General features: G+C 47.0%; 1 protein-coding gene across 4 annotated transcripts in view; it reads left to right on the top strand.

Annotated features, from left to right (window-relative positions):
* ASIC4 (acid sensing ion channel subunit family member 4) overlaps positions 1-21,748 on the top strand; it is a 234,471-nt gene extending 212,723 nt beyond the window's left edge. For all 4 annotated transcript variants that reach the window (XM_063116834.1, XM_063116837.1, XM_063116836.1 and 1 more), the window contains 7 exons: positions 1,050-1,209; positions 2,711-2,767; positions 4,633-4,786; positions 5,323-5,414; positions 6,547-6,626; positions 7,960-8,064; positions 19,623-21,748. In XM_063116834.1, the coding sequence (XP_062972904.1) occupies positions 1,050-1,209; positions 2,711-2,767; positions 4,633-4,786; positions 5,323-5,414; positions 6,547-6,626; positions 7,960-8,064; positions 19,623-19,742 (768 nt within the window). In that variant the 3' untranslated portion in view covers positions 19,743-21,748. The remainder of the gene's footprint in view (positions 1-1,049; positions 1,210-2,710; positions 2,768-4,632; positions 4,787-5,322; positions 5,415-6,546; positions 6,627-7,959; positions 8,065-19,622) is intronic.
* Positions 21,749-24,416: the final 2,668 nt, after the last annotated feature.

The raw sequence follows: 24,416 nt of genomic DNA on the forward strand, positions 1-24,416 counted from the left end.
ATTCTAACAGCAACTGTTGGAAGGAGGTTGATTGGCTGCATCAAGTAGGCTCTCTCATTAAACACCGATCTCAGAGATACACAAATGCTGCTCTTCTACTTCTTTTATTACGAATACGTAGGATTCATACAGCACATTTCAAGTACATATAATAGACACTGACCTGGTTCACACATAACAACAACCCATACTATGGATGTTGAATCATGGGTTGTCCTTACATGTGAACCTGGAACTATGGGTTAGCTATAGGCTGTTAACTATGAACAATCCATGAAGAATACCCCTGGTTTGTTGTTGGGTTGTGAACTCTAGGTTGTTAAACCATGGGTTGTTTTGTGTAAACCAGTATTGTGGGTAGTTCATAGGTTGTTTCACCAGGCTACAGAGGTGCCACAGCATTTGTGGATATTACTGCAAAAGTGCCCCTGAAGAAGGATTTATAATCAAAAAAGTGTTGGGCCAAGAATTAAAAAAAAATTGCTAGTGACTCTGGGTAAGGCAACAACCCATGGGTTAATTAAACCATGAGTTGTTCTACAGTGCAAACATTGCATACATTATCTCAGAACCTGTCAGCAAGGGCAATATTACATTGGGAAGGGAAAAGATGCTGAGGCTATGAGCGACTTGTTATGGCCATTGGGAGAGCTGGTGGCCAATAGAAGGTTTGAACTAGAGACTTCAGACTCACCACCACTACAAAGAACTACCCTGTTTTAAGGTTGGTACAAAATCTTTGATTCATTCGACAAATCTATACTGAATTTTTTAAAAAATATGCATATTTGACTCTGAAATGTCAAGCAAATCTGTAAAATCAGAAGTAACTGTATTTCTTTCCCACCTTAATATGGAGTTCACAGATGATGCCTCATGCTAATGGGGGCAGGAACCAAGTGGCAGAGGAGGTGTCTGGCCTTGAAGATGGGCTTCCAGGGGAGACACACTACCTGCCCCAGAGAGTGCACTGAGAGAGGCTTTCCTGGATCCAACTGGCCAGGGCACTGCTTTCCCTGAGCACTGAACCTGCACCCTTTCTCCTGCAGCTGACATACCTGCCCCAGCCTTGGGGGAGCTGCCGGGCCAGCATGAAGGGAGAACAGTTTCTGCCTGGCTATGAGAGCTACAGCATTGCGGCTTGCAGGCTGCAGTGCGAGAAGGAGGCTGTGGTGCGGAACTGCCAGTGCCGTATGGTGCATATGCCAGGTAAGGTGACCCTTCCATGTCTCTAAGCCCCATGGGCATTAGGGCCCTCTGCCTCTGCTGCCTGGTGTTCATTTTGCCGTTTACTCTTAGGGTTGGTTTTCTTTTGTTGTTTTTCTGGCCCTGGCCCTGGCCCTATTCATTGAATGGAACAATATGACATTCGCCAACTCAGCTGGAGAAGCATTTCTTATCACACCTTTCTGGGCCAGAAAGATCTTCAATATCAGTACTACACTGATAAATGTGCCCATGTAGTACTGATATTAAAGACACAGATGCATGATAGTGATCCTTTGTAGTTGCTACATGCACGCTGCTTCAGCCCTCATACTCTGAGGTGTCCATTGCTCTGGGGGAATAAGAATGCCTCGCCTACCCGAGTCAGTGGTGGGAGAAGGGACCCCTTTTCACAAGCCTCTGGTCCTTGTGGTTCAACTCGCCCCTTGCTTAGATCTTTGCCCTGAAGATCTCACCAACTAGACCAGGTGGGTGACCTTGGGGGCTTCCAGATGAAACTTTTATGGTGCCATCACCCTGCCTTATTCACAGAATTGTATTGGGGGGGGCAGTGTATAGACATCCTCATCTTCCAGTTGTGACCTGTGTTTTCCCACCACTTCTCCTGTAAATTTTCTTGCTACAAAAAACCCATTAAGGGGGTGGGGGAGAAGACAGAATAGCTGCACAATGCTTTCTGATTGATAGCTCTAGGAGTCCTCCTTCTGGAAACATCCTCAGTCTCCATAGTGACTACAGCCAGGCATTTGGGCACCCTAGAAAAATGTAATAACATAGGCTGGGTTCACACAGCACACTAACCCACCCAGTGTGGGTTGTTATTGAATGGTGGGTTCTTGTGTTATCTGAACCTCTCTCAGATTCTGGATATGTAGGGCTTGCGGAAACCCCCTGGCCCATACCACCAACCGCTACCGTGTCTCCTTTGCTCTCACATTTCCCACTGCCCTTTGCCACTTCCCAGGGCTTTTCACTATCTGCATCAGATGAAGTGGATAATAAGTCCACAAAAGCTTATTGCCACAATAAATCTGTTAGTCCTTAACATGGCTGAGCACTTTTTGCTGCTACAGACTAACATGGCCACCTCTTTGGCAATTACGGCCATCTCTGTTCCATGTCCCTCAGCCCCTGGGTTCAGAAGGGCCACTGATGATGACCCACACAGACTCTGAACCCAATGGGTTTCTTGACTACCCACTTGTGTTGCTGCTTCCTTCTTGGGGTTTCCTTGCTTGTCTATGACATTAGGCCCTCTGCTCTTAATGTTACATTCACCCAGCTGCTCCTGGCCAGTAGCAACATGTATCAAGGAAGCACATCAAAGGAAAGACCCTTCCATCTACACTCTTAGGCAGCTGCCTAGAATTGCTTAATAAAATAACCAGCCTCCCTGCTCTCTTCCACCCATGAGCTCATATGGGTGGGGAGGGCAGAACCAGACCCCTCTACGTTTCTCATTAATCAAGTCCTTCTCTACCAGGTAATGAGACCATCTGCTCACCCAACGTCTACATTGAATGTGCTGACCACACGCTAGGTAGGTACTTCCGTAGGTATTGTGCAGCCCATTGAGGAGGCCCACAGGGAGAGGATATGGCCAGCCAGGGAAACCAAAGTGGAGCGCCTGATACCTTTGTGGGAACAGCTGGGTGGTAGGTGCCTTATGCCCAAAGGCAGGGGTGGGGAACCACTGGTCCACCATCCGGTTCTGGCCTACATGGCTCCCCAACCAGCCTTCCAAGGTCCCGTCCCCTCTCTGGAGGCTCCATCAGAGCTGCTGCCTCAAGACACACAGAGTGCCTTGTTCGCCACTACTCAACTAAGCAGCGGAGAGGGGAGATTACTGGAAGGGAGTTTTCCCCTCCCAGCAATCCTCTGCCTCACTCCTACTGCTCATTTTAAGCAGAAAAGGCACCTGGTGTGTTGGGTGTATATGGATGTGCATAAGAGAGTGGGAAAGGGTGTGTGGATGGATAGGGAAGTGGAGGGATGTATGGGGTGTATGTGAGAAAGAGGGAGTGATGATATGAAGGGACATAGGAATGTGTGTGAATGTGGTGTTTATGTGGCTTTGGCCCTGCTCCCCACTGGCATAAGGCTACCAATTTGGATGGCTTTAAAAAGGGCTTAGAGAGATTCCTGGAGAACGCTATCAATGACTACTAGTCGTGATAGCTATGTGCTACCTCCAGGATCAGAGGCAGTATCCCTATGTACACCTGTTGCTGGGGAACATGGACGGGAGGGTGCTGCTGTACCCTTTTCCTGCTTGTAGGTTCCTGGTCGACAGCTGGTTGCCCACTGTGTGGACAGAGTGCTGAACTAGATGGGCCCTTGGTCTGATCCAGCAGGGCTCTTCCTATGTTTTTATGGAATGGGGGCCCACAAGGTGGAAAAAAGTCCCCCACTCCTGCTCCAAGGAATACAGTTGAAACACAACCTGTGAGGGCTGATACAAAGCAGGAGGAGGGTAGCTACCTCCCTGGGGAACGGAGGAGGAAGATGTTGTTGTGTTACAGGCTCCACTCACAGTCCCAGGAAGGCCTACAGCAGTCTTCCCCAACCTGGAGCTCTCTAAATGGGTTGTAGTCCAACATACAGTATATAGAGGGCACCATTTTGGGGAAGGCTGGCCCAGATCTTTCACTGTCCTGGGACTGAACCGTATGTGCAGAGCTGCTCCAGAAAGGATTTAGACCACGGGTGGGCAACCTTTATTGTCACCAAGGTCCACATGCAGCAAGGGGTGGTGGTGGGGCTGCATACTGGTGTGGGTGTGGCGGACACAGCCAGGGCCAGTGTTCCCCCACTCTCGGATGCAAACGTACACATAGTACACAGCCTCACAAGCCCCAAGCACTCACTCTCTCATAGGAAGAACCTCCCTGCTGCCCAGCTGACTGGCACTTTTCCCAGGGCAAATCAGCCCATCATGGGTGCTCAATCCCTAGCATTCCTGTCCCGCACACCTTCTGCTCAGCAGGCGGAGGGAGCAGGATTGTGAAGGGGATGACTCTCCCCACACCCCTTCTCCCCCATTCCAATTGTGCTGAAGCCAGCCCACCCAATAGCTGTTAAGCAGGCTGGCTAGAGCATAATTGGAATGAGGAGGGCTCTCTGAATGCTCCTTCTTCCCTTCACAATCCCGTTCCCCCGCCTGCATGTCCTGAGCAGGGTGGGGGGATGCTAAGGCTTAGATACCCATGGTGGGCTGGAGTCAAGGTCCCTGAGCACTGCAGGTGGCCTGGAGCCCACAGCTGCCCACCTGTAACCTCGCTCACGAGGCATTCACTCATAGATGGTGCTGGGCTTTTCCAAGTTATGGGTGGTTAGGCAGGGGTAGGCTTTAGTCTTATTCCGGGGCATCCCCCTCAGGCCTTAGACATGCCTTCCCACTCACAGATACAGCCGTCGAAGATTCCCAGGAACGCTGTGTGTGTCCCACGCCCTGCAACATGACACGCTATGGCAAGGAGATCTCTATGGTGCGCATTCCCAACAAGGGATCGGCCCGGTATCTGGCTCGCAAGTACAACCGCAATGAGACCTACATCCGGTGAGTGTCTCAGCACTGATGAGGTCCACAGTCCAGTCCTTAGCCAGGGGCAACAGGTGATCCTTCTAGGGCAAGGATGGGGAACCTCAGGCCTGTGGGCCAAATCTGGTCCTGCAAGGGTCCCAATCCTGCCACACACCCTTTTTTATGGCCACAAACCCCTTCCTCTAACCATAAATCATCCGTTAATTTTCCATCTTGTGCACAGCCCCCCTCCCCCATTCTAAAAGGCTGAAATCTTCTCTTAAAGCTTAATTACTGCCAGTAAGAGATTTAAGCTATTGTTGTTGTTGTTGTTACCATGCCCCTTTGGTCGTTGGTCCTACTCACCACTTGAAGGTGCCCCCCCCCCAAGAGCTTCTCTGAGATAGAAGTCGGCCCTCGGGCTAAAAGAGTTTCTCCACCCCCATTTTAGGATGGGATGGGAGACACCAAATGGGGCCCAGGAGGGGACTGTGTTGGGGAATATATGGGAAAGCTCAGGCTGTTCATCCTTTCTCTCCCCCATCCTCCTTGACTACTTCCAATGGCCTCAGGGAGAACTTCTTGGTGCTGGACATCTTCTTTGAGGCTCTAAACTATGAGTCGATTGAGCAGAAGAAGGCGTACAACCTGGCAGGGCTTCTGGGTGAGTGAATATGCATAGCTATCCTTCTGCCTCCCTACATCCTTGTGTTAGGGCTCGTGCTCTGGAGAAACCAAGGCAAGTATGCAGACAGACAAACAGGTAAATTGGCCATATACAGACTGAGAGAGCCTTGGGGCTTCTCTACACCAGGCTTTTATCCTGCAATCAAGATTAGATACTCAAAGAAGTTTGTGGGTCCTTTACATGATATTATCAACCTCCAGGCCTTGCCTGTGCTTTGTGACCATTTTTGTAGCTTTATTTGTTACAGGAAAAATGCACTATTTTAAAATAGCAGTTTGAATGCCCCCATGTAATTACAGAGTTGCACTATAATCATAGCTATACCACAACGCCATCTAGGGGCTGCATAATGAAACATATAGAACTTGCAGAAAAAGAAAATCCTGGGAGAGGGGAGCACATGTAAAAGGCCGATCTTAATCCCGCAAAGAATCCAGAAGCAGAACTTCCGGTAAAGTTGCAGAATAAAAAGTCTGATGTAGAGAAGCCCTTAGTCTTAACTCATGACTGCATTGCTGAAACTGCCTACATCCAAGGCTTTATAGCGACAAATGGTACCTTATTGGCTCTTCATGTCACCTGACAGTTCTTGAGCTAGTAGATGCAGAATTGCCTTCCAGCCTCTGTCATTGATAGTACTTCAGCCCAACAAGGGGCAGTCCAGCAGTGCCCTTTGTTGACAAGCCGTCTGGGCCTGGTTTTCGCATCCCTCTCTACAGCACACCTCCAATTACAGATGAATGCTACCTTACTACCAGTTGCACTCCTAATAGAGTGGTACCTCTCCTATCCCAGCTGTGCACATATACCTACTTCACCTTCTCCTTCAGCTCCAATTTGAAACCCCCTCTTCCAGCCTAAGGACCCTGACTTCCAAAAAAGAATAAGAGGTCAAGGAAAGCGAAATGAAAGCAGATGGCAACCTCCTGCCACTCACACTCTTCTCGTCCCCTAGACCACCCCTTTCAACCACCATCTCTCTCGTTCCCTTTCCCTGCTGCCCTGGGCCCTGTCAGCCTTCCTAGTTATCAGGATCCCCAGCAGCTGACTTGATGCTTCCGACATACTCTTCTTTCTTGCCCTAACATTCCCCTTTCTCTTCTGCTAGGAGACATTGGAGGCCAAATGGGCCTCTTCATCGGGGCCAGCGTCCTCACTGTCTTGGAAATCCTTGACTACATCTATGAGGTGAGGACTGAGGAGAGAATGGATTCAGCTATAGGAGGAATATGTGGTATTAGTTCTGACATGTACTGAGTTGCAGTCAGAGACTTCACCTTGGAGAATCAGTGGGGGAAACAAAGCTCATCCCAACACACACTAAAATAGGTGTTCTTGCCCTGTTGCTGACATCCCTGTCATGAAGATCAATTCCTGCCTTATTAGGAGCAGTCCTGTCCTTTAAGGATCAGGAAGGTCAGGCTAGCGTGGGAGCTGTCCAGCAAGCGCAGTAGGAGAGATGTTGCTTCAGCAAAGTCTGGGCTCCATCTGAGCAATTTTATAGGGGATGCTGCTGATGCCCCACCCTTTCCTGGCTTGTCATTAGACTCCTGATGCAGAGCATGCTTCCTCCTCATGAGTAGGGCTCAAAGATATTTGATACATGGCCAGACAAGCACTGCACTTCCAGCTCTGGACACACTGCCACCTTTGTTCCTGGAGATGATCTCGGTGAGCCTGGAAAGAGGGGGATGAAACCAGTACAGATGCTTCAGTTCTTCTAATGCCATGGCCTCCTCAAGTGGGGCATCACTCCTGATGGTGGTCTCAAAAGTGCTATCAGCACTTTCCAACTTCCCCTGACCCTCACAGCCACTAGGGATCCTCCTCTGAAGTCCCCTCAAGTTCCAAGATTACCATGCTAGGAAGGTGGTGGGATACCACATTTCTACCTTTAGTTAGTTTTTGTAACATTATCTCCTTTCATAGAGCCTGGAACCTCCCCCATGTTCTCCTAAACCCACAGAGATGATCACCTCCCTTCAGCACAGGTAGTGCTCTCCCCTAAACCACAGCTGGAAAACCTATGGCTTTCCAGATGTTGTTGGTCTTCAACTCTCGTCAGCCACAGCCAGCGTGGCCAATTGTCGGGGTGGTGGGAGTGATGTCCAACAACATCTGGGGGGTCACAGGTTCCTCATCCCTGTCCTAAGCTAGTAATACTTCTTCCTGCAGAACCAGCACCTGGATCACTGCTAGAAGGGGGAGCCAATAGCATCTGTTATAGTTGGATGGCTTCAAAGTCAGCCCCAGCCACTGACTGTGTGGCAGATGCTTGCTGTAGTCCATGCAGGGTGTTTTGGTGGCTCATGACTGCTTGCTGCCAGGCATCAAGCCTCAATGAGAAAAATGGTGGGCCTGGAGGATCTGGATGGGATCTAACCCAATGGAACAAGACAAAGGGGAAAAGAGCAAAATGTGAGTTGGCCAGATTCGATGGTCAGCACACTGTGATGCAAAGTAGTGTAAGGATTTAAATGCCCATGATGCTGCCATTCTCCCTGTTTCTTGCTGTGCCCAGGTGATCCGCGACAAGGTGGCCCATGGCCTACGACGTCCCAAACCTCCTCTGAAGAAGCCTTCAGGCAGCATTGCCACCTTAGGACTGGAGGAGATGAAGGAGCAGGTATATATATACATCTCTTCCCACTCAGATTAACTCCTGTGACTACCATGCAGTGGGGGTCAGAGGAATAACTGGGCACTATCTAATCTTTTCCACACACTAGCAGTTCCCACTGCTAATGCAAGCAGCCGGAAACAAGCAGAAACATGCATTTCCAAAATGGGGAGGTCCAGTTTGTGCAACAGATTGAGTGGGAGAGCAGCAGCAGTATTAGATACTGCCCACTGGAAGCAAGTGAGGTGCAATTCAGCTGCTGTCCCAGCTTTGAACCCCATCAGCTAGGGCAAACCTGGGGGTAAGGTGGGACGGACACAGAGAGAGAGAGAGAGAGAGAATGAGAACACAGCCTTCTATATTTTTGCATACAAAAATGCATGCCATTTTGTTATATCCCCAGAATGTCCATTGAAATTTTAAAAATGACTTGGAGAGTTTATAGGATTTAAGCCTAAGAGAATGGCTTCATTTGTGGACCACTGTGTGCTGAGTCATGTGGATGTATGTGAGATGCATATCTGTATTTCATAACAGCATTGTTTGAGGAAGTTGCATGTTGACATATCAGCTGTGCATCAGTGGGTTCTGTATCTCTGGGGGGTATGTGTTCTATATACATGCATCTCAATGCCTGATAACTTTAACACATTGTAGTGAATACTGAGAACTTACTGAAGAAGGAAGATTTTATGGTACATAAAACCAGAGAACAGTCAGTGGATGTAAGACCCTCCTAGCTGAGCTACAAATTTCTTATGTGGAAGAAATTTAGTTTAGCCAAACAAGTGACGGTCTCTGATTTGTTTCCTCAGCCATAATCCCATCCAGGTTGACATGGGAAACTTACAGTGACCAGAACATGTTGGTAATTGACTAAGAATCTGATTTGTTACACAATGACATAGACAGGCCTACTTTCAAAGGCTTTGAAAGCTGGAGGACATATCAGACCTGACTCTTAGAAAGAGGAGCCCTGTCTAAGCCAATGCTGCTGATCACAGAGGGAGGGAGAGTTGTGCATCTAAAAAAGGCGGCTTCCATTCAAAAGTTTGTGTTTTGTTTATATAGCCAGAGTCAGCAACAAGGAATCCTGGGCCAAACTAAGTCTCCCTTGGATTGCCATCTGGCTCCTGAATTGTTCACAGTGTAGGGGTGGGGCAGGCGTGAGCAGTATCCAGCACATTGAAACTTGACAGTAGGGCACTTGGGGAGATGGGAATTGTGGCTTTGACCCACTACCTTACTCCCTTTGCAACAGGGTTGCTGGCCCAGGAGCACACACACACACAACAATGCAAATCCCAAAAAGAGTGAAAAGAGTACATTCATAACCTCGTTAAAGAAACCATGAAAGTATATCAAAGGTACAGACAGGGTTCCCCCTCCACCCCCACCCTACCTCCAGAAATAGTTTCTTCCATATATATATATATATATATATATATATATATATATATATATGGACCTAGACTAGCGAACAGCTAATGAAGCAAATTGATAGCGAAAGGAAAGATGGCAGGATTTAACTGAGCAAATAAATTTAATCTATAATAGTAACTGTTCTAAAAGCATCAGCAGCTATGAAAAGATGTGACTCATCCTCTACCACCAACATTCTATTTGCCTTTAAATCAGGGAGCTAAGCAGTGTTAACATTATACCCATGATACTAAAAGACGCAGAGGCTCTGGTATTGGAGAGCTTGAAATAAGACTGCTGGCTGTTTGCTCACCTATGAAAAAGAGCTGTTCAGAGATCGTATATTTAACAAGATGCTGATAAATCTCAGACCTCAAGCAAAGGAGAAGCCGATAAGGCCATTTAGCAGCAGAAAGAGTGGGCTGGGAATACATAAGATCTGGATGCAAGCTAACGTTGTGGCCTTATTGAAGTCAAAGCAGGATCCAGAATAACTTTGTTTAATTCCTAGGCAGGGGCCCTGACAGTATTCCACCCACAGAAACAGGTTTCAGCACACAGATCAGCTGTAGTGCACACTCAACAGGCTACTGTCTGCGGGGGGAAACAGTATCCATCAATGAGATAATTGCAAGCAGCACTGAATAGATTACCCCATTCTGATTCCTGTGCAGAGGCCATTTGTGAATAGCTGTGAGCATAGCACTGTGCAGGTTTCTGCAGAGCTTCTGGTTCTGTGAATTAGGGCAAAGGGAGGGGGTCTAGAAAACTGTTTTATCTAAAATTACATGTGAACCTGTAAACACAGTCTTCATTTGCCCCTGTTGTTGAATTGCACAAACTGCATTTGAGCAGATTGGGTCCATCCTCGCCACCCCCTTGGTCCTCCTCCCCAAATGTGGAAATAAGGATACATATTTTTCTTAGGGAATAAGGTAGAAAGTCAGGGAAGAGGGCTGACAAGGACATTTTTGCAGGGGGAGTGAGCAGATCTGTAAGCTGAGGGGACCTGGTTTAAGAACTAAGAGGAGTCACATAGTGACATTCCGAGCCAACATTTTTACCTGTTTATTTTCTTAACAATGAAGGATAGGATCCTGCTTTTTGTTTTTAAATGAACATTTGAATTCTCAGAATTCCTCAGTCTTCTAAATTCAGTATTGTTTCACACTCCATGGTGCAATCATGGCCATGCACTTTCCTAGGCCTGTTAACTATAGGCCAATCTTTTTTAAATAAAAAATTAATAGAGACATGGATCACCCCAGTAGAGAGTATATGTCCTCAAGTTTAGAAAGAAAATCAGAGGGCTCATGCCTAGCTATTTTTGCTGTGGTCAAGGGCTATTCTTGCTGCACCTTAGCTAATATATTGAGGATGCTTTTCAGCAAAATGTGAGAACTGGTACAGCTATAGACTGTGCAGAGGCTCTTGCTACTGTGAACCACAGCAGACACCTACTGAAAAGAGAAAAAATATCTTAAGATCCTCCAGATTGTTTGGCTAATGGTCTCATTACTACATATCGACACTTTTTCCATTGAGATTAATGGGAAGAGAAATAGATGGCAGAAGGAAAAAGAAGCAGGGTCCATCCGCTGATTTAGGCACTGAGGCTTTTTTGATAGTTTTTTTCCCCCTTGCCTCCATGGAAGTATCTGTGTCCTGATAACCTCTGTACTGTTAGTCAAGAAAAGAAAAGTTTCAAGTTCTTTGAGTGGCGGAAGTTGTTCTAGCAAAGCTTAGTGGGTTTAATAAGGGCTCTCTTAATGCTACCAGTACAAAGTGTGACTTTTTCCCTGCAAAATGATGATAGCCACTGGAAATTAAATTGCTCATACTTTAATGCCTCAAGACTACCTGCTCTACTTGAAAAGTGCACTGGGCTGGTCTTTCTCAGTCAGTGCACACACTCCAAAACCAAGGAGGCGAATCGGCGGCACTGTGTTGTGTTTCAGAAGCTGGTACACAGATGAACGAGGCTGTTGAATGTTGTAGCCCTGCCTGGTCCAGCCCATTCAAAGAAGATCAATGTGGAACTAAATTGTATCTGCTGTATCATTAGTGGGGCCCTGAGACCGACACAGATGCGCGTTCCTTTATACTAACTTGGAAGCATTGCTCCGCCATCAATCCACTGCGAAGTTGCATGTCATCAAGGACGTTGGAAACAGATGGAGGATCCAGGTCACCCTTTGTTTAGACATGAATGGATGGCTCAGAGGCTGGGATTCAGGTACAGATTCAAGGACACAGAACCTGCAAAAGAGAAAACTAAAGGAGACACAGACTGGGAAGCTGGAGATAGTGGAACAGGCCTCTCCAGTTACAGACTACCCAAGGAAACAGTGGTACACACTTATCCCAGAGAAAGCTGCTGTAGCTGGCAGTGGAGAAATGATGAGCTCTTAGTGGCTATGACCAAATAATGCCAACTGTTTGGGGGGGGGGGGAAGCAGAGCCCTGCAGTCCATATGATAAAGTGGGTCTGGACTGACTGGAATTTAAATAGGGGGACTCTTAGATAATGGGCTGGTGCACCTTGTGGTGAGCCACTCACAGATGCAGAGTAGAGGAAGACTGGGCCAATGTTTATTTTTCAGGCTCCCAATCAGCCCATTGGCTGCTACTGACTTAGCATGACTGTAAATTCTTCCAGGTCAGGCCTGAATCTTTTTGTGAGCAACAGTCCACCTAGCTTTGACCCCAGGCACCTATTCTGTGTTTTCCAACCTAGGTTCCCTACCTCACAGTTTCCACTACATGCTGTTTAGACAGTATATCTGAAACCTGACCTTATATCTCCTTGGTTCTAATTCTCGCTGCGCTAGTTGCCCTGATTCGACTGTTTATGGTTCCAGGTCCTAGTTTGCAACAGCCGCTTCCTCCATGGTGGCCCTCCTGCAGATCTGCTCCAATGCGCCATTTGAACCCATGTATCCGCCTGCCTGTGGCCCAATGCTGACAGAATGCCAGCCTCTGTACCCATCACTAAGGGCTGAGTCAAGAGTTCTTGCCTGTGGAAAAACCTTATCCAAGGACTACCACATACTTATGTGTTCACGGAGCAGCAAAAGAGGAGGATCATCTTTAAGCCTTCCATTCTGATGGAGTAAATTTTTCACATGGGGTGGGTGGGGGCATGGCTTTCACATAGCAGGTGCTTTCATACTTATGACCCATGAATACGCTTGAGTAAAGAAAAAGGTCTTCTCATGGCAGTGGAATGAATGAGATTTAGCCCCTGCAAATGGGTTCTGCCACTGAAACTGGCCCATTCCCCAGTTGCCACCTCCCTAACCTCAGAGGATTAACATTAAGGCAGCTTCATGTGTACAGTGATATACATTACAATCAAGGGTAGTTCCAGAGAGTGGCGTGCTTGTGCTTTTCCTGGGGCTCTCCAGCCCAGAAAGGGCCTTTTTGACTTTACAGAGGACCCAAAAAGATCAGAAGCAGGATGAAAGAATTCTAGGTTGCATGTCTTGTGTCTTCCAAGTTAAAAGGCCCTAAAATCCTGGCACAAGCACTGAAAAGTGTGTGTGTGTGTGTGTGTGTGTGTGTGTGTGTGTGTGTGTGTGTGAGAGAGAGAGAGAGAGAGAGAGAGAGAGAGAGAGAGAGAGAGAGAGAGAGACTGCTTGCTTGCTTCTAATCTCATGTGAGCATGCTTGTGAATGACTGACATATACCATATGCTTGTGCTATGGTATGAGCGTGAGTCGTTCCGCCGGTGCATTCCATATCCCTAGAGCCCCGATGTTATATAAAGATAAAATGCAGGAAGCAAAGCCAGTGAAGGCCCATCAAACATGCCGATTTTTGGCTGGCTCTGGAGCTGTCGGACAAGGAATAACTAATTAGCAGCTGAGTTTACTTTAATTTCCTGCTGCTGCCAACATTTAAGTCAATAAAAAGCTAGAAATCCTTGGAATTCAACCTGGCTGCAGCAAGGGCTGTAAATAAAGCTGCAGCCAGAGAACTCCCCAGACGGGCTTTTAATGCTGCAAAGGTTCCGCTGCCATCCCTGATGAGTTGGCTGATTGGATGCCATAGGGAGAAAGAGTTCCATATAGCAGCAGCAGCAGCAGCAGCAAGGGTCCCAGTCAGTCTCCTGAAGCACCAGAAAGATTGTGCTCATTCCTAGGGCAGTGGCCAAGAGAGAGCAACATTTTGTATTCCACTTGAGCAGCTGTGGATTTATAGGCTTATATCTCGACCCAAGCCCCTGACGGAAGTCCTTTGTTCTCATCTTGATTTTGGACATGAAAAGCTGCAATCCTGATCAATCAAAACCAATACGAGTTTTGCGGTTGATATCTGTAAGAGTAGGATCGGAGCCAAACATCCCGGGATTACTCCTGGTAAGGGGTAGGTCTTCATCGCAAGTGAACTCACCTCTGTGTGCACATTCCATACAGTTCAATATTGCAACAACATGGGTTTGGTCACTGGGGCAACTGAGCTGCCCCCTAAGGATATCTGGCTGTGATTTCTGGTTTCCTTCTCCCTCTCTCCCATCATGTGTTTTTTAAAGAACTCTATCCTATAATAATTGTGCAGTTGTGCATTAATTTAATTTCTATTCATCAATTTCCATAAATGCACAAATCAAGATGATAGGCCCTACCTAGCTTAATGATGGCACACAGATTTTCCACATCGAAAACCCAGTGTTCAGTCCCTGGCATTTTTCTTCAAAATCTCAGGTAGCACACCTTAGAAAGCCCCTTGTCTCAACCCCCGGAGAGCTGCTAGAAGCAGTACTGGGCTAGATGGGGCCATTAAGGAACTCCTTGTAATTTAAATGAACCACATACTGAAAATTGCAGTTACACATTTTAGTTTACTTCTCTTTTTTTAACTTTGATTTTCCAATTTCCTACAGTGGAAAGTATTAATGCTAAATTCAGGCATCTGTTCGGATTCTAATTGTGTGTGAATGGTGTGAATTGCCAGTGTGGGTGGGTGTGGGTGGGTGTGCATGCATGCATGGGAAGGACTTCTAACAAATATATTGTTTGTGGCAGGAGCAAAAGGAGTGGAGCTATGTGTACACCTTTGTACTACGTCATTACTACATTGATGTAGATTACATCAGGCAGATGCAGGACAGATTTATGTTGCTCCATGAACCCTCCAGGTTCGATACATGGAACAGATGCCTCAAATCAATACTTATCTGTGGTAAACAGCTAGTACGAGATAAGTTCCAGCATAGCTGATAAGCCGTGTTGTCACAGCACCACCATGTGGACAGAATCACAGCCTCTGTGCAACCCAGTGATGTCTTCTCTTTTCCAAGTCAAGTGCCAGGGGAATCTGTCTTTGGGAAAGGTGGTGGCAACCCAGCAAGGTGGCCATGCAGCCAAGTGAGACAGACGCAAACTGTGGCTATACAATGTCACTTTGTAGCTGGGTTCCCTCAAAACCCCGCAACACGCAGTTGCGAGGCAGGAACGATTAATTCAGACAGCAGGATAAAAAACCGCAGTGCTGGCAGCCATTCAGTTTGTCAAGTCTGCCCCGTGCCCTGCTTTCCCGCGCTTACCTGAACTTACCCTGGACTTGCATCAGCCTCCAGCAATGCCCATTGACTGTACCAGGACCACAGCCACCACTAAGAGACTGGGGCCTTAGCTAGACCTAAGGATTATCCCAGGCAAATGGAGGGGTCATTCTTGCCTGCTCCCAGTATCCCCTGTGTGTCATTTGGATGTACAGGGATGATCCCGGGATGATCCTGGGATATAGGCCTGGTCTAGCCATGGCCTGGGAAACAATGTGGTGAGCTCAGAACAACTTTAAAAATCATGGTAAAAGGACACCGTGAAAAAACACAGTTTGGGCATATAAACAATGCAGCACTACGATGGGGTAAGCAGGCAGTATAGACACCTTTTCTCCAAGACCTTCTACCCTGGACCTAGGATTCAGGGAGGCCTCCCGAATTTAGCAGGGTGGTTTGGCTTTTTACAAAGATGGGCTCACTGAGACGGCAGATAATCAACAGTTAAGTGGGTGACCCTCACCTGTTTCACTATGCCAGGGGTTTGTGCTGCCACGGCTAAAGAAACACCCCTACACTCATGAGGCACCTAGTTCTATTTTATGGAGAACAACTCTCTCAATGGCTACTAGTCATGACGGCTATATATTACCTCCACGATAAGAGGCAGTATGTCTCTCAGTACCAGTTGCTTGGATTACGGACAGGAGGGTGCTATTTGTTTATGTATTTATTTCATTTGGACCCTGTCTTTCTACGAAAATGTGGCACTCAAGGAGGCTTACAGAACCAATTAAAATTAATTAAAACAAAACATTAAAATACCATAAAAACATAACAATTACACAAAAAATATTATTAAACAGAACAGAACCCAAAAGACCTGCTTCCAGGCAAAAACCCTTCTTGAAAAAAGCAGAGAAAAAGCAAACCTAGCCTTCCCTGGGAGGGAGATCCACAGCCCGGGTGTGTCTCGGATCACCACCAAATACATCTCTGAAGGTGATGGTCTCGTTTGGGAGAAGGTCATCTTTCAGTTAGCCTGGTCCCAAGTCGTATATGGCTTTATAGGTCAGAACCAGTACTTTGAATTCTGCTCAGAAACAGACTGGTAACCAGTGAAGGTCTTGTAACAAGGGAATCACATGTTCCCTGTAACTGGCCCAGGTCAACAGGGCCAAGTCTAAGAGTATACCCAAACTGCAGCCTGGGTCGAGTGTAACCCCATTCAGCACAGATTGAATCCCTATTCCCTTATCTGCCTTTCAACTTACCAAAAGTATTTCTGTCTTGTCTTGATTAAGCTTCAGTTTGTTTGCCCTCATCGAGGCCATTACCGACATCAAGCACCAATTTAGAACCAGAACACTCTCGTGGATTTAGATGGAAAAGAGAGATACAGTTGAGTGTCATCAGCATACTGGTGGCACCAAACCCCAAAACTCCAGACAATCCCTCCCATTGGTTTCATATTATATATTAAATAGCATGGGATATAAGATGGAACCCTGAGGGACAACACAGGCCACAATGTTGAACAGGAACCCCCCAGTACCACCTTCTGAGATCACCCCTCCTACAAAGACTGGAGCCACAATATAACAGTGCCTCCCAGTCCCATCTCAGACAGACACCTCAGAAAGATTCCATGGTTGATGATATTGAAAGCTGCAGAAAAACCAACAGGGACACACTACCCGTGCCCAGTTTGTGGTGTAAATTATCCACCAAGGCGACCAAAGCAGTCTCTGCCCCATAATCAGACCCGAAGACTGATTGAAATGAATCTAGATACTCCACCTCATCCAGAAATCCTTGGAGCTGAGAAGCCACCACACATTCTAGCACCTTGCTCAAGAATGGAATATTGGTGACCAACTGCAAATTATCCAATACAGTGGGGTGCAGGGAGTTTTTTTAAAAAACAACAACAACAACAACAACAACAACAACAACAATAAATAATAATAATAAATAATAATAACAACAACAACGATTTAACCACTGCTATTGCCCTCATGTCCTCCGTGTGGGCTTCCCATGGGCATCTGTTTGGCCACTATAGGAGCAGAATGCTGGACTAGATAGGCCTTTGGTCTGATCCAGCAGGGCTCTTCTTGTTCCACTTGCCATTTACACTGCCAAGGTCATACCCTACTTTTTTCACCTTGTTGCTACAAACTGCCGGGTCAAGGTTGCTCCATGCTTGTGAGCCAAGGCTGCTCCAACAGCCCTTCAGGTTATACGCCAGGAGCGGCCGCTGGTCCCACTTTCCCACCTGCCTCTCCTCAAGGCAGTTTTGCCAGCAGCAGCAGCAGCACTGAGAGGCATATGTGTTTAAACGCTTGTTAGGATGCTCGTCTTGGAATGCCAGTTATAGAACGTTGAGAGTCTTTAAAATGCTAACTCTTGTTATTTTTCTTGTTTATAAAAGCCATCTTAGACTGTGCATAAGATAACATTTCTAAAGAGCCATGGGAGCAACTTCCAACTTAATCTATCGCTAACCCTGAACCCGCAATGGCAGGATAATAACTAAGTAAAACATCATGCAAGGGATGTGAAATCTCCCTGGAAAGAACAGGAACTTTTTTTCTTGCTTCTTAATTGCAGCCATGTCGTCATCCCATCCCATACAAGTAAACAGAGTAGTAAAATTGACTAGACCAGATTATAAATCTGCTCTAATCACTTTTACTCCTTTTCTAAGCTACCATTGGAAGGAAAATGGAATTTAAAAATAAGAAAATGTCCTTTAAAATAGTGGGATATAGTTGCGTAGGAGCACTATGTATTTGTTTGTTTTTTAAGGGATAATAGTGGATATGCAAAATAAATGGATATTTATTTATTTATTTATTTTAGTACTTCTATAATAAATAGAATTTATTATAGAGCCAAGATTTATTATAGCGCCAAAAGGGCTGTCAAAGTGGCTTACGAAAATATTTCTTAAGACATATATGTATGTATACACCCTTTACTAAAAAAAGAAAAGAAAAAAATCAAACCACTAATCAAAGGAGTATATAGAAAAGAAAATGAATGTGTGTAGTGTGGACAGTGATATTTCCACATACCACTTAGAAGTCTCAAGAATTTTCATCTGTACGTAGCCTCAGAGATCTCCATATTGTAAGTGTTGATACATTTAGACCCCTGATGTTAAGGATCTAAAATATGTTTCCTGCCTGGAAACCTCCCATTTTATTAACATTGGAAATACTACTTAAATCAACATGACTTCTTCCCACTAACCTTGTTTAGTTTATACTTATGCTGGTACTCATTCAGCTAAGTTTCAACTGCCTCAACCACAGTGAATGAGATCCGACATTTTAATGTCCCTCATACATTTTCTTTTTGAATAATATTCATCCCCAAAGCATGTTTTCTGAGTGCACAGGGCCTCTCTGAATTCAATGATATGACTTTGCCCTGTGGAGTTATCGTGGATGTTCCTAACCATTTTAAATCCACACCGGTAATTATTTTCAAAAGCTTGATCTCATTTGGCATGGTTGAGTGTGGCACCCCTCATATGTGGATTCCTGCTCTGTAAGCGCTCTCTCACAGTGTGTGTGTGTGTGTGTGTGTGTGTGTGTGTGTGTTAGTTCCATCTCAGACTTTTAAGGAAGATGCAGATTTTACAGGGGTCAGGGCAGAGCAGTTAAAGGTAAATCTGATCAGGATCATGAACCAGCACTGAAAAAGGAATAATACTGCTATGGGGTGGTTGAAATGGGAGACAAGGCCAAAAAAGGGGGGCATGTGGTTGTGGAGCCCTCTGAAGGCCGTCAAAATTGGGCTGCTGTTTAGGAGTGGCAAATATTGTCCAAAGTTTACCATTCTGGGCAAAATTTCTCACTAGCTCTTGCCTTTTTCTGCCACAGTAGAAGAAAATAACTGGTCAGTGGTATAACCAGATATTAGGAAAAGCTGCTGCTGTTCCATGTCTCTTCCTCCCTCCCTCCTCTTTGTAACATCTAGTTCAGGAGTGGGAATGTGTGGCCCTCTAGATGTTGCTGAACTACAACTCCCTTCATCCCCTATCATTGCCCATGGGAGTTGAAATTCAAGGACATCTGGAGGGCCTTGGGTTCCCCACGACTGATCTAGTAGGAGTAGGACAGAATCCGTGATGTTGATGTCATTACACTGTGTTGCCCTACCCCTCCTCACAGCCCTGGCTGGCAGGGGTGGGACAGTGCATAGTGTGATGATGTCATATCGCAGAACAAGGAAAGCCATGGCAGCTCCATGTCTCCTATGCTTTCTTGTGACGTGCAGGTTTCCTAAAACTGTTGGTCTCCATCTCCTTTATCTAGGAAGATTGAGCAGACTGCTCATGCAGGGACAACTGACTGGGGTGGAGGAAGAGGGAGCCCAACCTGGCAGGGTGGCGGTGGGGAGGCTAAGTTGACGTTGGCAGGAAACCAGTAACGGGTGCTGTGCAGTTTTCCACTATCAGTGGCAGTAAGCCTGTATACACCAGTTGTTGGGGAACATGGGTGGGAGGGTGCTGTTGCAGTCATGTTGGCAGCTGGTTGGCCAGTGTGTGAACGGAGTGTTGGACCACGTGGATCCTTGGTCTGACCCAGCACGGCTCTTCTGATGTTCTTATGTTCTCTTGCAGAGCCCCTGTGAGACCCTGGGCCGTCACTCAGAGGGCACCTACCCCACAGGCCTCCTGCCGAACCATCACCATCGCCACCACTACTCGCCCCAAGGGGTCTTTGAAGACTTTGCTTGCTAGTCCAGCCCGGGCACCGCTCCCCACCGAAGGGCGGTAGCGCTGCTGGAGCAGCTCGGGGCACAGCAGGTCCTACCCTGTGCTAACAGCCCTTCCAAGTCGCAAGGCCAGTCCCAAGCCACCTTCTCCCACCTCTTCAGGCTTTCAAAAGGCATTTGATGCTTTGAGCCCCCTTCTTCCTGTAGCCCCTTGTCCTATCCGCTGCCCAGTCCAGCTGGCGCTCCTCTCTAAGGCTTAGTGCCCCCACCATATTGAAGCACAGAGAGAGCATCCGCTGCCATGATCAGGGAGGCAGAATGGCCTCTGCACTGCTCCACGGATAGGAAAAGGCTTCATTGGGGCAGTCTGTCCTGAGCGGCAAAGTGGGAGGAAGGGCAACGGGGAACATGGAGTACGCTCGGGAGCAAAGATGCTGTCTCAGGAGAGAGAGAGAGGCAGAAATCTATTCCAGAGCCTAGTCTGATGAGGTAGCAGCAACCAACCAGCTGTTCACAACCCTACGTGGCAGCGTCTGCCTCTGCCACAAACTCCACCTGGCAGTCATAATGTTCCTTCCAACACCTTTCACTTCGTATAGTCCTCCTGTCCAGCATTAGTATTCTTCCTTACACCTATTCCCCAACCCTTACATACATGCATTACATACTCATCACAATATTACATGCACACAGGGGTGTCTCAGGGCAGAAAACAGGTTCTGTGTCCCATTCACTACTGTTGGGCAATGCCCTGTGCCCTGTTGCCTGCTTCTTGCTGTCCACACTGGGATTGAACCTATAACAGGGTTCAAGACCATAAATCCTTCCCTTAAAGAAAGAACCAGGATGTGCCCCTTTAGCATATGGGCACTGCCCCACCCCACCCCACGGCTTCACCCCTCCCTTATCCCCCTCAGAACTGTATATTTGTACATAACTGTTTTGGGCCTGTGGTTTTTAGCCAGATATTCAGTCCTTCATTGCTGCAGCTGCCCCCTGCTGGTGTTGCCAAGAACTGCTGGTAAGGCCGGGCACTGATATAGACATCAGAATCTCAGGTTTCCTCCAGGCCCAAGTGCAGAGGCAGATTCAGCAGGAGGTTGCTGGCAGCAACAAAGCCCAGGTTTCTTTGGGGCACCACTTCCCAGATGTACAGCCTTTTCCCTTCCCTGCATTGTCCATCCATCCTCCTCCTCCAACAGCATTCAGGGTCCAAGCCAAAAATAACTGTCCCACCCCCCAGGAGAAAGGAAGGAGTCCTTTAGGGTCCCGCACAACACCAAGGGGTGGATAAGAGCTCACACAGTCCCCTAGGACTCAGGCCCATAGACCGCACTCAGTAGCAGAATTGTCCAGTGTGGGGGGGCGGGGGGAATTGATGAATCCTCAAGTGCTGGGGATTGGTCCTCCAGAAGCATATTGGGGGAGGAGCAGAAAATGTGTGTCAACCTCTAGCTTTGTGGCAGAGCCCCGAGAAAAGGTACGACAGGAAAAAGCCAATCAAACCACCTTGTGCTGTCTTTGTGGGGCAAGGGAATGTCCCAGAACCCCGGCAACAGCTTCCAGCCCTCATGTAGCAAACCAGAGGGGGGCCCGGCCAGCATGCACCCTTAGACACACAAAGATCTCTCACAGAGACCTGCCCCACAATTAGGGAAGTGTGCTTGTACTTCTGGGGGTGCATATTCAGGAAGGAACGTGGCACTCACAGGAATATGCTGCAAACGCTCTCCCCATCTTCCAGTGAAAACACCAAGATCTTGTGTAGATCAATTTAAAAAGTCAAGGGCATCGAGGCTATGAGCTGCTGTAGAGGCATTAGGATGTTGATGGTAACATCCACCTGCCTGCCCGCTGGAAATGTGTGTGATTCCAAGGGGTGCAGCCTTGCAGGGTGCGTGGAGCTCTCACTGGGACCAAGCCAAGGATCTTCCCGGGAGGGGCTTATCATTCCATAACTTTATTGAGCGCGAGTCGCTGTTTTACAAATGTACAAGATTCTCCCAATAAAGAGGCACAAGTAGAACTCCAGGCATGTCTGTTGTGTCATAAGTTATTCTATCCTGCTAATGTCTGGAACTCCATCCTTCTTGGGATCTTCCCAGTTCTGCCCCTACAAAGCATTCTCATCCCCACTAAAACGGACACCTCTGTCTTTGGGAGATGTTGGCACCCTACTGCCGAAACGTGCCTCCATCTGATCCGCAAAACTGTCTTCTCCAATCTGAGATGCCATTTGCAGCACATGTTGACTCCAAAAGCAGTTAGTTAAGAGTTTACAAGATTAGATTTCTCAGATCAAATGATAACATTTCAGCCCACCCAGCACAAATCCCTGAAAGTCCAGAAATTGTAACAACTCGCCATGACAGAGCCATTGAACTGTGTTTCAGTCCTAAGGTTTTGACTTGGATGAAACACAGCAGTGGATACTTACTTATGTGCATGTGCAAAGAGCCTTTCCCTCAACACTGAGGAACCAACGGTCGTACTGATATACTTATATTTATGGAGAAAGACTTTCAGATCAAAGGGTGCAAATTTCAGGCTTGATATCCAGCAGCTTTCATTTTTAGAATCTCAAGAAGGAAAACTCCCTGCAATTCCATAGCCCATTGCCAGCTGATTCTGAAAGCTTATCTACCGTCCCTACATATATTGATTTTATACCACTTTATTTATTTAAGACATTTGTATCCCACCCTATATCACAAGGATCTCAGGGCGGTGTACAGATAAAATCATACAAACAATATAAAACAATACACAACTAAAAACAAATCAAACCATTAATAAGCTAAAACCAGTACAGAATTTAAAAGCAGTAAAACCAATTAAAACAATTAAAACTATGTACAAGCTTGGTGAATTTAGCCATCAAATGCTTTGTTAAAAAGCCATGACTTAACTTGGTGCTGAAATGAAACCAGTGCTGGTGCCAGTCGGGCCTCCAAGGGGAGGGCATTCCACAGCCGGCGTGCCACAACAGAGAAAGCCCTCTCCCACATCCCACCATAGCGTATGTCTTCTGTTGGTGAGATGTGAAGGAGAGCTCCTCCAACAGATCTCATGGCATCTTCCAAAGCACCTTGGGAACTATATTATGGTGAGGTCCTGAAAATTCTCAGTTAGGGATCCCTAGCTTTCCCTCACAAAAGTACACTCCCCAGGGTTCCCCAGGAAAAAGAGAAACACGTTGAAGACTTTATTGTAGGTATGTCTTGGATCTCTCCAAGAACAGCATAAATCAAACGTTTTTCCCTAGCTACTTTGAGCTGTACAGATTGACAATTACCTTAAGATCCATTCCAAACCTATTTTCACAGGGCAGGCCCTACCATTAGGCAGAGTGGGATGGTTGCCTCAGGCAGCTAGTTTCGGGTATCTTGAAAGGACAGCAATTACTTAGTCACTTAATGTATTATTATTATGATCATTAATGTGTTAATTATTCCCAGGAAAAGGTTCTTGTGGGATTTTCTGTCTCAAGTTCCAAAGCAACTTGACCAGCCTTGGGTACTACACACCTTGACTTGGGAATGGGGATGCCTTTTGCTATTCAGCCTCAGGCAGCAAAATGTCTTAGGCTGGCCCTAGTTTCAGGTTCCAGTACTGATATAAACTTGCGGAAGAGTTGTAGCAGCACTGTAGTTCTGCCAAAAGGTTGCACAAGTGGCAGCGCAGCATGGATTTTATCGTTTCAAATGACATTTCTCCCTTGTCCCATAAGAGCAACACTGGAGATCGGCCCGGATATACATCCTGCGATTTGTGGCATGCTGCATTGCAAGCACCTGCTCATCAGTACAGGTAGCCCCGGGCTTGCTTGGAAGAGAACGACAAGCCCAGGTCTCTCCCACACCATACCACATAGCCCTACAAACATGCGCAAACCCATGGATTGGAATCTGGCTTTAAAGCAAAAGTGCATGTATTGGGTTAAGCACATGGTGTGATATGTTGCATAACACTGAGCAAGAGCCTAGCGCTCATGGAAGTCAGTATACTGGATCAGGATAGCAGAACAACATTGTGCAACGGGGGAAAGGTTGGAGCACTTGCGCAACAGGCTTTCCGCTCAGGTAGGATGGAATCTAACTCCAACCAGCTCAAAGGTAGGCATGGCCCACAGCCCAGCAGAGGCACACTGGCAATAGTCCCCTAGACGTGTTCTTCCTCTTCACCCTTGCAACTTGCTTGCTCACCTGCACCTCACCCCAGTCTAGACAACAATGCTAGTGAAAAGGAGGAGCAGTAGATGTCGCTGCCTACATGCTCAGTGGCTCCCTGCCTGTCAAGCCAGCAAGAGGCATCAATGATGAGAAAGAGGAGGAGGAGCAAAAGCAGCTGGTGGCAGTGAGAAGGAAGACTCCCTGAGACAGGGCCCCCATGGAGGATGTCTCGCCCATACAAGGGCCCTCGAAACCCTGGAGCCAACACCAGATCTACCCATCAGAATGTATCACCAGAGGACGGCAAGAGAATAGACTCCAACTATTAAAGATAGGAAATCCTCACACATGTGCTAGCAGGGGCCAAACTAGAGGAAATGCCGGGAGGGAGATCCGTGATCAGAATTCTTGACTGGGGGAAGGCGTGGATTAGTCGAGAGCAATCATTCAATGATGCACAAGCCCACCAAAAACAGCATATGTAGCTGCAAGGTTGTGCAAAGAAACAGCGTGAAGTACAGCTGTCT

The sequence above is a fragment of the Elgaria multicarinata genome, chromosome 2 (assembly GCF_023053635.1).
Source record: "Elgaria multicarinata webbii isolate HBS135686 ecotype San Diego chromosome 2, rElgMul1.1.pri, whole genome shotgun sequence".
Lineage (NCBI taxonomy): Eukaryota > Metazoa > Chordata > Lepidosauria > Squamata > Anguidae > Elgaria > Elgaria multicarinata.